This window comes from Crotalus tigris, unplaced genomic scaffold (assembly GCF_016545835.1).
Source record: "Crotalus tigris isolate CLP2741 ecotype Arizona unplaced genomic scaffold, ASM1654583v1 scf7180000017899.1852299, whole genome shotgun sequence".
NCBI classification, from domain to species: Eukaryota; Metazoa; Chordata; class Lepidosauria; order Squamata; family Viperidae; genus Crotalus; species Crotalus tigris.
In genome coordinates, this window is record NW_024096711.1 from 70008 (window position 1) to 82909 (window position 12902).

General features: G+C 39.9%; 1 protein-coding gene across 1 annotated transcript; it reads right to left on the bottom strand.

Moving 5' to 3' along the window:
- Positions 1 to 1370: 1370 nt before the first annotated feature.
- Positions 1371 to 12113, bottom strand: LOC120308299 (cobalamin binding intrinsic factor-like). Its single transcript, XM_039344179.1, has 9 exons — positions 11950 to 12113; positions 9330 to 9506; positions 7862 to 8005; positions 5171 to 5326; positions 4621 to 4802; positions 4335 to 4521; positions 3525 to 3660; positions 3016 to 3134; positions 1371 to 1563 (listed from the first exon to the last, which is right to left on the bottom strand). The coding sequence occupies exons 1-9, from the start codon at positions 12023 to 12025 to the stop codon at positions 1502 to 1504; spliced, it is 1239 nt and encodes a 412-aa protein (XP_039200113.1). The 5' UTR covers positions 12026 to 12113; the 3' UTR covers positions 1371 to 1501.
- Between the last annotated feature and the right edge of the window lie 789 nt (positions 12114 to 12902).

Here is a 12902-nt window from a genome sequence, read left to right on the forward strand (position 1 = left end):
AGCACCTATATAATTAAGGACAGGAAATCAAACCTTCCCTAACATTCAATCTTCCCTTGTTCCTTAGTCCCAACCTCACGGCCATTTCCAGAGCAAAAAGATGAAAAATTAAAAACAAAAGCTAACAAACTTGACAAAGAAGTTGAAATTGGCCAAAGGGGGCAGATCATCCATATAAACCAGAGGTTCTCAACCTATGGGTCGTGACCCCATTTGGGGTCGATCGACCATTACATGGGGGTCGCCAAGCAAGGCTGTCCGCCATTTTTTCCCCTTTTCCGGCAGGTGCCTTACCTCCTTTGGGCTGGGCCAGCTGGTGGCCCAGCCGGTGGTCGGCCTGCTCCGTCTCTGCCACTTGCCAGCTATGCCTCGGCCGGCGCAGGGGGCGGCACCACGCATGTGCGGCGCTCCCGGGCAGGGAAAGTCCTCGACTTACGACCGGTTGGGTAGTCCTCAACTTACGATCGGTTTAGTCCTCAATTTATGACCGGTTTAATCCTCGACTTATGACCGGTTGGGGGTCGCAGCATTAAAAAGGTTGAGAACCACTGATATAAACAATTCTTTCATGAGGGCAATGAGATATCCTGGGATTCCCATTTTTCTCAGCACATTCCCCAGCTTTATATGATTGACATAATCAAAGACTTTTCTATAATTAATAAAGCACATAATGACTTCTTTTTCATGTACTTTGGCTTTCTCAATTATCCAGTGTACACCAGAAATAAAGTCTCATGTTCCTCAGCTTTTCTTAAAGCCAACTTGAAAAACACACATACACTCACACATTTCAGGAACAAAATCTGAGGATCTTTTGAAATATACCCTATAGCATATTTGATGGCAACACATTTAATCTAGCTTTTGAAAAGGCTGTTCTGTATCTAATTAAATATAAACATATGGAGCTGAAAAGTATATTTGCAATGTATTCAAAAAATCACACAGTAAACACAGATGTTTAGCCTTTGCCATTCAGTACTGAGTTATCCCTCAGTCTTTTTATAATACAATAAAATGATGATGTCATAACCCCCAAAACAAATAATCAGGATCAATGCCAATCTGATTAATCTTTTGGTCCACCTGTTTAAACCATGTATCTGCATCTATTTCTCATAGCAATCTTTCCTTGTTTTCAAAAACGTAAATTTGTGACCAAAACTTAATAATACTCAGCCAAGTGTTTGTTCAAAGGACATTGTGTAATTTCCAGGGAAACACAAAGTTTGGAACATTACTTGGAACTTTTAAAGGAGATATTAAAACTTCTTTTGCAATTGGGCTGTTACTTTCGACAGCTGTGACAACTCAGTACTTTACTGTGGTTGGCATCCAGTTATTAAATAATTTTAAACAAACAGAACTTTGCACGTATCAAATCACTATTTTATTGTCATCTTGCCAGAACTGTAACATATCAAATTCCATGCAGAAGGCTTGGCTATCATCTGATAAATACAGACTTGATTCTCGGTTCTTTATTATAGGTAATAATTCAGTATCTACTGAAGATGGCCACAATTAGCTCATTATCTCTTGGTTTGTAGCTACCAACACCTGCCAACATAAAAAAAAATGATGTTGAAAAGTAGGTCATATTCTCTAGATTAGATATATTATAAGGTTTAACATGTATAGATTTGAAAACTAGTTTTAAATTAGATATATGCAGATACTCAGCTGCCTTGTATACATGGCCACAGCCAATCATGATGATCAAAATAGTATCTATACAATAATATCACAATACAACCCCACCTTTTCATAGTTTCGTCCTAATACTAGATGCAAATTCATAAGTTGTAGGATTTGAGTTATGAAGGACACTTTTTCATTTGCCCTGCTCCACCCCCAGCCCCCCAGATGCCTAAATGCAGCTGCCATGTAAACCCCCTAAAAAGATGTAGCTGCTTTAAAGAGTAAAAAACTACATTCACGCTGTTAAGTGAACTGAAGCATCTTTTTAGAATCAAATCCAAAGCACTGCATATTCCTATCCACTATACCAGGCCTGTCCAGCACACAGCCCATGAGTCACATGCAGCCTTGGATGGCTAGTCATGAAACCCCACAGGATAATAAAAAACATAAAAATAAAGGAAACCTGTTATTTATATACATTAACTATATTACATGCATTATGTGTGGTTCAAGACAATTCCTCTTCATTCAGTGCGACACAGGCAAGTCTAAAGATTGGACAACTATGTTCTGTAATATATATGTGTCAGCTTTATGCACATCTATAACTGAACATCACTGGATAATGTTAGGCAACCGTTCATTAGAAGACCAGTTAGTCTTCTCAATCTTCAAGGTTCTGTCCCTTTGTTGCCACTGAATCATCACTTTGCTATTGTACCCCCAACCTCTAGTTCGACTCGATCCTTTGCTCAGTCTTTTTCTGGGACAACATTTCAGCCCTAACTTCATTTGATTGATGTCCTTGCTAATGCAGCTGTCTTCCTAGACTGGGTGATGAACTGATTTACAACCTTGATTTTTCTTGAGTTGCATATCAGTCCCCTTGGTAAATAGGTAAAATCTGTATGTTGTGTTTCCTCTGTACACCTTGCCCTTTGGGAACTGTGCATTTAAATAGGCTCTCAACTATTTGCAGCACTCTGCAAATCTTGTCTGGGATCAAAAGCTAAGCCGGATCAAAGCTGATTAGTCTCTAGACAGGATATTTCTAGCTCATGCAAGCACTGTGGGGTAGACTGGGAAATTGAAAGCTTATTCCAGGAGAAGGCAAAGACACATAATTTCAGTGTTGTACTGAGAAAACTACCTAGATATAACTAAGAAATCATGAGTTGAGCTCAACTTGAAGACTTTGCTGTCTGAACAGGCATCAACCTAGTATTTTAGTCATGTTGATTATTATTGTCCTATAGCTGCACATTCACTAACAAGTTAATCTTAATTAATATGGAAGATAACGGATGCAGGTATTCGGAGGACTATATTGTATCTTTCAGGACTTTCTTTCTTCACAAGAAAATATACCTTGTTCAAGGGGTGTTTTGCCACTGAGGAACTGCCAGTAGGTCTTTTCATTGGTGTTACCTTGGAGGCCACTGATAGAGGTGACCATGGGGCCCCAAGATGTCTCCTCTGTTTGAAAGCTGCAAGATGCCAAATTCATTACAAAAACAGGAAGAAGGAAGGATGAATAGAAAAATGGTGAATTATATCATAGTAATTTATGGGAAGATAATATGTACACAAGGAAAATTGAAAGCAAGTAAATTTCAAAAATTAATAAATAGAATAAGAAAAATTGAATGAAAAAAGATCAGGCACATTATAGGTGAAAATATTCATAGAAATCAAATATTCAAATTTATCCAATGTGCCACCTTAAAATCAAATAGAGTTTAAAACACATTGGTAAAGATTTGAGGTTTCTTGAACTGAATATTTGAAAAGTTTATGTAGATCACATCCTGGGTTGAATATCATCCCTAAAAGGTCAAAGACAGAATCTAGAATGAATCTGCCAGGAGTCTATTTACCTGAATTCCTTTGCATTAAATTGTCGAGCTGCTTCCAAGACAGCGAGCAGCACCGAACCCTTTGGCACTTTCACAGTTGTGGAATATTTGAAATAAGGTTTTTTCAGCTTGTTGATTACCTTATAATGTACTGTTACTGCAAAGAAAAAGAAGAGAAGGCAGGTGAACTAACTCATTACACTCTTAGTATCTAATGCCAATCTTGGGCTTGCATAGCTGAGACAAGGATAGCCAATGAGATGAGATGAGACTTGGAAGGAAAAATTGGCATCCATTTGAAGATGCTTAAAATGTTACTACTGCTAGTGGCTACAGTTGATTTTCAATCCATCCATAACAGTGAGTTAAATGGATCTTTCCAAAATAGGCAATCCTCAGCCCCACAACACCTTTCCTTTTTCATTTCATTTCATTTCATTCATTTCCTTTTTTTTTGTTGAGTCCAGAATTAAGCGAAAGTTAGAATCAAGCTATGTAAAAGTAGCATAAAATTGGTAGCATAGCTTTGTGGAGCATTATATGATTGTTTCCAATGTTATTAGACACTAAATGGCATGACTGTGTTCACCTGTTTTTATCTCCAGCCTCCACCATTTCCTTTCTTTCAGAATAATTCCACTGTCTCCAAGATAATCAATAGTAGCAAAACTGTACCTGTTCCTGATGTGGAAATGTAGTGATGGGGAATGTAGACCTATAATGCAGACTTCATTAAGCTGTGACTATAGCTCACTAGCCAAATCTGCTGTTTCCTGTCCTTCAGAGAACAAGGGAGATGCCAGAGGAGTTTCTTTTCAGTAGCTGCCTTACCAGTTTCAGAGGTGCAAGTGAGACTGCTCACATCCAGATAGGTTTTCCCCACCAGAGAAGGCAGGATCTGAGAAGCAGCAGCTGGAGTGCTAAAGGCTCCCTCAGGGATCTTACTCAGCACTTCATTCAGGGTCTTGGGGCAGTTCCATGCGTTATCAGAGTAGAACTCAGAAGTAACACTGAGAGCCTGGAAATCAGCAAGAAAGAGAGAGATGCTGTAAGATTTGAAGGGATAAAGACCAGGTTCCTGGATTTTCATCCCTCCCAAATAAAAGATCAGGTGTACCTGCATTGCAAGGCCAGTGCTATAGATATTTCCAAGGAGGCCATTAGTCTGCTGTTCATTAAGGATTTGCTTTGTGATCAGGGCCAAGGCTTCTTGTATAGTTCCTACAAGTTTGCTCTGCTGAGATGAGATCCTTCCTTCATACACACAGAACAGTGCCAAACTTGCTACGGCACCAGTATCTGTGAATTTACATCAAACAAGGGATTGAGCTGTGAGAGGAAAGTCAGGAGTGTTTGCCAATCTAGGAAGAGTGTCTTTGGTATAAGTGCTGGACAATAGCAGATGTCAGAGAGAAGCAGGCCAAATTGGAAAAAGCTGTTTATTACAAGTTGTCATTGTGGATGGTGCAATGGACAATGGATTCCTAGTTTATCAATCACTTGCTCATCATGGGGGTCCCCAGTGCCCCACTCACCTTCTCTCAGTCCAATCTATTGCCCAGTTTCATTACAGGGTATCATAAAGAAGGCTATCTTGAAGTCCTTCAAAGCTCAGAATAAAAAGATAATTTAAAATCACATTCAAAAATCACATATGTGTCTCTTACCTACAGAGAAATGACCAAGGAATTGGAAACTATTAGTCAGGGCTGCTTTGGCCAGAGCGGTGGCAGCTCTTTCAAGTTCTGGACTTTTTTCTATACACAGAGCCAAAGTATCTAGAGCCAATTGGTAGTAGGTGGTCTTGGGAGTCCCAGTAGTATCTGAAAAGTAAGCATGTTTATCAATTACTTCCTGTAATTGATCTATCCTTAGCCCATTACTGTTTGGAGGTTGAGTTCAAATGGAAAACTATTTCTAAAGAGTACTATTGGAGAAGGAGAGATCTGAAATCACAAACCAGCTGTATTTCCATGGGATCCCCATGGAATTTATAACCATAATGGTGCAGGATTCTAAATCACGAAAAATAATCTTTTATCAACTAGCATTTTCCAGATCTGTAGAAATTAATTCCAGAATTCCCCAGCTGTCATTAACATTGAAGTCTGCACATCTGGTAGATTTCCACATAGCTACTGCATGGAGAATGATTGGGTTTGTAGCTGCAGATTTTCCCCTCTAACTTGGAAAGCAAGTTAGCTTCTAATGCAGGGAAATAATGAGAAGGGGCATGAGATATAGGGCAGGGGTGTCAAACTCAATTTCATTGAGGGCCACATCAGCATTGCTGTTGTCCTTGGGAGGCTGAGTGGGTGTGGCCAGGGTGGGTGTGGCCTACTGGGTGGGCGTGGATGAAGTGGGTGTGGCATACTGGGTGGGCATGGCATCGTTCGCGTCAAGGGTGCCTGTGGGGGCCTGGGCAGGAGTGGGACAGATCTGAGGGTCTCTGGCAGAAGGGGGTGGGACCGGGGTAAGCGTCAAGGCATGGTCCATTTCTTCATTCCTCACAAAGGGTGACACCTCCCCAGCATGCACCCAGGAGGCGGGCCCAACACGGCAAGGGCTGGTTCCTTGCTGTTTCTGGACAGCCTTGTGGAGCTAAGACTGAATGTGTTTCAGCATAGATGGCCACCACAAAATTGTACATTGGCTCTCGGCTGGCCTGGGCCAGGGCCAAGGCAGTGGGGGCCATTCCCTCACTGTTTCCAGGATGGCTTTGTGGGCCACATGAAACCACTTCGCGGGCCGCATCCGGCCCCCGGGCCTTGTGTTTGACATGTCTGCTATAGGGCGAATATCTCCAAAGGGCTATAAACCTCTCCTAGGCATAATTTATAATACTACCTATTCCACAATATAGATAGTCTTCAACTTAAAACCATTTGTTTGGCAACTGTTCAAAGTTACAGTGCTATTGAATAAAGGGACGACTGGTCCTCCGATTTATGACTGTCATAGCATCTATACATATATCTATACAGTGATCAAAATTAATGGCCTTAGTCACCAGTATGCATTTACAACCGTGGCAGTGTCCTGGGGTCATGTGATTGCTATTTGCAACCTTCCCAGCCAGCTTTTTACAAGCAAAGTCAATGGGGGAAATCAGATTTGCGTAATGTCGACATGATTCACTTAAGAACTGCAGTGGTTTCCTTAACAGCCGTGGCAAAAAAAGATTACAAAATCAGGCATGCCTCACTTAGTCACCATCTTGCTTAACAATGGAAATTCTGATTCCAATTGTGGTCATAAGTCAAGGACTACTTTTACTGACAGTTGGAAATTCAGGATGCAGAGATAAATGTCAGATTGCTAAACTAGATTTTGTACTGTATGAATTCTACTCTCTTTAGCACAGAGCATGGTTTCAGCCTGAACCAAGACAAATCTTCCCCACAAGTAGATTAGTGCAATCTGGCAAAGGTTTTGCTGTTTTCAGTAGCTTTTATGTACAGTGTCGACTGGCAGGGACATATGATGTGCTACATGGGGAAGTTTAGCCATGGTGTCGGGTCTTTTGGTTTTGATGTTTTTATTGTAGTTGATACTGTTTTATTTTTGAGTGGTGAGCTACTCAGAATTTGGTTCATGATGAGTAGCTAGATGAATGTTATAAATAAATAAATAGCAATAGCCATAGCACTTAGACTTATATACCACTTCACAGTGCTTCACAGCCCTCTCTAAGCAGTTTACAGAGTCAGGATGTTGCCCCCAACAATCTGGGTCCTCATTTTATTGACTTCAGAAGGATAGAAGGCTGAGTCAACCTGGAGCCAGTGAGAATTGAACTGCTGGCAGTCAGCAGTCAGCAGAATTAGCCTGTACTACTGCATTCTAACCACTACCACGGCTCTTAAATACATGTTACAAAGCCATCCTCAATCATCATCACTACTCTGGATCAATTTTGTAGCTGTTATAAAAGTGCATTTTCTTCCTTAAAAAAAAATAGGAAAATATGAATGCAAAATGGGGATCAGATTTAACATCCGGATCTGTATTCAAACAGCAGATTGATTCAGCTGTCATTTGCATTGTGAAATAGGGAGAAAAATAATCTAAGTTATCTGGAGAAAAGTTGTACAAACATTTTAAGTTGTACCAATCATTAAAATGTTAGAAAGAAAATGTTATTCGCAACTGGAACAAAGAACAGACACTGCCTACATGGCTAAGAGAGCAATTCTCATAGGCTGAGAATTGGGCATTTAAATTCAACTGAGTACCATCCTTGCAAGCCAATGGTGGGGAAAGAGCACAGAGAGTCAAGGATCCATGCATTAATTATCCTTTTTGTATGTTGTTATCTGAGTGAAAGGCAGGAATCTAATGCTCATTTGTCTCCTTACTGATATACTTAATCTCTTCCTTTGTTTTCTCTTCAAGGACTTGGACCAGGTTGACATGTTTTTCTGGCGTGTTGACATCAGCAGGATTCTGACAGGCAGATCGAAGAGCTAGGACATAAAGGGCCACTTTGCCAGAGGTCATCTCTGCAAGAAGGGACGAGAGAGGACAATGAGTAAGCAATGCCTTGAAAGCAGTAGAGTCTAGAAACTGCAGACCACAACATCTGGGAGAGCTGCTTTAAAACTGGGATGTAACCGGAAACCCCCTCTGATTCTTTTTCCTTGGTTGCAGAACCATCTGCTTGATATTTTAAAGGCAAACCAGTGATAATATAAGGTTTCATGGTCTGGAGTTCCTAGTATCAGAGGCACTGTACCCTAATCTGTAAAAGTCTAGACACAGATATGGCTGAATTAATAGAGACTCACAGTTGGTAATGTAATTTCAACTCCAGGGGGAAAAAAAATGCTTCAAGCCTTTTAATTAAAACTGTCTTGCTCTTGCCATGAAGTTCTTAATTTCTGTTTTATCATCAGTTGAAACCTACTGTTTGTTGGCTGGCTTTATAAGCTGCAATTTAACACCCACTTACATGAGAGCAGGTTTCTTTAGACTTAATGAAATTTCTGAGAGGACTATAAATAAATCAATTGTATTTATGCCACTCAACAGACTGGAAATTTATTTTAAAAATGAGAGATACAAATTCTGAGGATAGTATTCAGTTAACGTTGATCCACAATATGGTTCCACATGAGTGGAGAATGATGATCTAGAGTAGGTTTAGGGGACAAAAGTAAGTTACATACATACATACTATTATAATGTATACGCAAATATCTACTTTAATGGTTATGTCACCATGGAGGAATCACCAGCTAAAAGGGAGGTGAGAGTAAGAAGGGGCACCAGCACGGAGTCACACCCTGGGAAGAAACTTCATAAATCAGACTACTGGAGCCTTACCTACTGGTTCCCAAGGGAATGGAGCCAGCCTGGCAAGATTCTTTTAATACGGGTGATCAACAATAAAAACAAAACTGCTTTGGCCTATTCATAAAATTGTTCTTAGTTTCTTGTACCAAACAGGGAAACATTTAGCAGATGAACGTATGGTGATGATGAAAATTTGTTATTTAGTGTTCTACCTACTATACTACTAAGAAAAAAACTTTGTGGCAATTCTAGAAATAGAAGTGGGCTTCCTTAGTTTTAATTAAGTTTGGGACGTACATTGTAGTCAAAACTAGGATGTACTAGTAAAGACAAAATAAATCATAAAGCTTTTTCACTATCTGTTAGGTTTAGCAAGTTACTCATAATTATCAAAAGGGACACCGGAAAAAAATATTTCCACGTTTCCCTCTTTACAAAATGGAACAAATTAAAGATCTAAACTGGTTTAGAAGTAGTTCTAGAGACCAATAAATTCGTTTATGTTAAAGCTTCTCATTTCAAGCATCATACCTGTTCCAGCGGTTTCTTTTATCTGCTTCACCAACTGTGTTATCACATTAAGATTGTGGTCTTCAGCCAGTTTCAAAGCAATCAGGACACTGGGATCAGGTTTAATCTGCAGGCTGGCCCAATTTTCCAGTTGAGTCTGGAGGCCTTTGACCAACCATTGCTGATCACTCGGGACATCTAGAACAAAGACAGCTAGAAGCTTATCCAGAATAACATCTTTCCTAGACAATTTTAATGTAGATTGTCAACAGAACTGGAGTTCAGCCTCAGAAATTGCCTCTATTACATTTTTCTTCTGCATTGGTAGCATTTGGGGCTGTTGCTCCTTTTTTGCCCACCATTTTTTTTTGTCCATTAGTGAATTCTGTAATTATAATAAGGTTAACTTCAAATACTTTGTATATACCACGCAAGATCCATACAAATGAGTTGTTAATATTCATGTAGCAGACATGTTATTTATAAAGATATCCAGACCTATGTGAATTTATCTGTTTGGGGCAAAAACGTTGTACATTAAAATTTTCACTGAGTGAGCCAAAAAAAGCTGTGTTTAGTTATCAGTATACATTTAAGTTTTTTTCCCTTTTGTATCTCTCTGTTCTTTTTTGGTGGGGGGAGAGAATTGAGGCTATTTGCAATTATCTGAGCCTCGCCTTCAGCTATGAATGTGGATATTTTACTAAACTCCAACCAAGGGATTGGATGCTAGCCAAAATGGCCATCCCACATACACTCATGCAAGGGTTAACTCAGTGGAACTTACCCTTCTCTTGCTCTAAGCAAGCTGAACTGACTTACTGAAATCAACGGAAGAAGAGGCATACAACTTTAAGTGCCATTCTTTTCAGTAGGAATACAGATCAACTAAGTTAACTACATTAATCCAGTTCAAGACACGTGAAGCATTTTTTCTCAATGAGACAGAGTTGGCATTAGGTTTTGAGTTTTTGTATGTCGTCTTCTGATGGGCTACTTTCCTATTCTCTGTGTCTTCTGCTGACTCACTGTGATCAGTGAAAACAGGCAGGTAGAAAATGAAGTTATAATAATAGATCAACAGGTGGAGGGGGGTGCTGGTATAATGCTGGTCATTATCTCTAAACAGCTGCTTCTCCCAAGTTCCTTCGGTCACTTCTTATATTCTTTGATAATTTTGTGGAAGCCACAGAACTGTCTTTCCCATTGGCACTCATCGGTGTGCATATCATATGAACACAGACATTTGAAAGGCTACTAGGTTAGGGAAGGTTGCACTATGATTTTATTACATTCCAGATCATATATAGCATACAAGGGGATAAATCAGTTTCTGCATTGTTATACTCCTTTATTTTTCTATATACAGTAAGTGATTATTTAGCTCTATGCATCTGTACTGAAAACTGTTTGTGTATTTAGAAAGCTAATGTTCATGCTGGCCTGGAATTTTAGCTCTGCAGTTCAATCAGGTGGGGATCACATGAGAGAAAGCTTCCTCACCAAGTCTAGACAGAGTGCAGAGAAGACCAACAAAGATGATTAGAGGACTGGAGGCTAAAACATATGAGGAACGGTTGCTGGAATTGGGTATGTCTAGTTTAACGAAGAGAAAGACGAGGGGGGATATGATAGCAGTGTTCCAATATCTCAGGGGCTGCCACAAAGAAGAGAGAGTCAAGCTATTCTCCAGAGCACCTGAAGGCAGGACAAGAAGCAACAGATGGAAACTGATCAAGGAGAGAAGCAACCTAGAATTAAGTAGAAACTTCCTGACAGTTGGAACAATTAACCAGTGGAACAACCTGCCTCCAGAAGTGGTGAATGCTCCAACACTGGAAGTTTTTAAGAAGAGACTGGACAGCCATTTGTCCGAAGGGTTTCCTGCCTGAGCAGGGGGTTGGACTAGATGACCTCCAAGGTCCCTTCCAACTTATTATTATTGTTATTGTTGTTGTTGTTGTCGTCTTCTTGCTTTTATTAAATATGAGAAGATGTAGGCAGGGCACAGCTTTTCGGCTTCATCATTAATGATGTATAGAGAATAGAAACTGGCAGTCATGGACATGGCTCAAGTTTCCATTTTGGTTACCTTTCTGTACGAAACTGTTTTCATGAAGGAAAATTGATCCAGCCTAAACACCCTCTATGCATCAATATTTCATTCAGTGCACAAACATTAGAAATGTTTACATAGGGTTGTGCAAAGAGACGTTTTGCATAGATTTTAATGCAAATGAAGCACTTCCTTTCGAATTGTTAAAACAATCACGTCCTTTGCAAAGCTCAGATGACTGCTGCAAAATTTGGTTCTGGTTGTCTTATGTGCAGACACTTTTGGTGAGGCGGTTGGTGAAGTAATATGACTGCAAGCACATAGAGACATCCAGCAATGGCCTTTCAAACAGTTGCATGAACCTTGGATAGGACATAGTTGCAAAGATGGGCTTTCCACTGTGTAAGAGACCTATTGCCAGTTAAATATAGAGCAAATCCTGTCCCTATTTGATTACCATGATCACCCCATTTGAAGATCTCCAAGTATGTTGAACTATAACTCCCATTATCCTTCAATCAACTTAGAGAGAAGCATCAGGTTAAGAAGGGTTAATGCAAGAGGAAGATGATTTGAAATACTTACAGCAAGTTTCTGAAGAACTGGAAGCTGCATTGGAGACTATGCAGAACACATATATAATAACGGTGAAGAGGAACATTTTTGGCTCAAATATGGGTATATACTTTCGTAGACCAAATCTTCCTTGATGTGGCAGAATATTGGAAGTCAAGGGTAAAAACCTGCTTGTCTTCCTTTATATAAACTGCTAGGACAGCCCTGGATCCTCCCTACCAACCTTTCACCTTCGAATAGTCACTTCATTTCTAGTTCTGTTGACTTTCCTTTCCTTATCTCATTTTCCTCAATGGGACAGGTCTGAACAGGTCTGGCAAGGTGATGCGAAGCCACAAATCCTTCCAGGGAAATTAGTGGGTTGCATGTTAGCAAGAAGAAGGCTACTTATATAACTTGGCAAGATGCTGCATACCATTTGTGAGAGAACAGCCACTTGCTAAGCAAGTGTTTGTTGAGTCATATATGTTAACGGTAAGGATGGCATCAATTTCATGGAAGAGAAGTTGGGTTGAGAAAAGAGGAAATTAAACTGGACTGGACCTGCCCAGGAAAAATAGCACTGTATCTTCTAGCAAGGTCCATGTTTTAAAAGACTGAAGAAAGGACACTGCTATGCTATGCTGGAGAAATAGGAGAGATGGTAACAGAGCTTCTCTTAGCCCTTTGGCCACCATTCATATGTCATTGCATATGCCAAAACTGTGCCTCTTAAAAACATACTATTGCCATAAATAATCCTAGACATGCAGAAATAAGGCTGTTCAGTTTATAAAAATGCTAGTGTAGAACCATGTGGAAAAACACAATATGACAACAATTATAGCAATGTCATGCAAATATTAGAAGCTCTTCAGAAATGAGTGATTAAAGCACGCACAGATTGCAGAAATGCATCCTACTTTTCTTGTGATTGCCCCTCTGGAGGATCAAAGGTGTGGGAAGTCAGCCCCCCAGAGAAG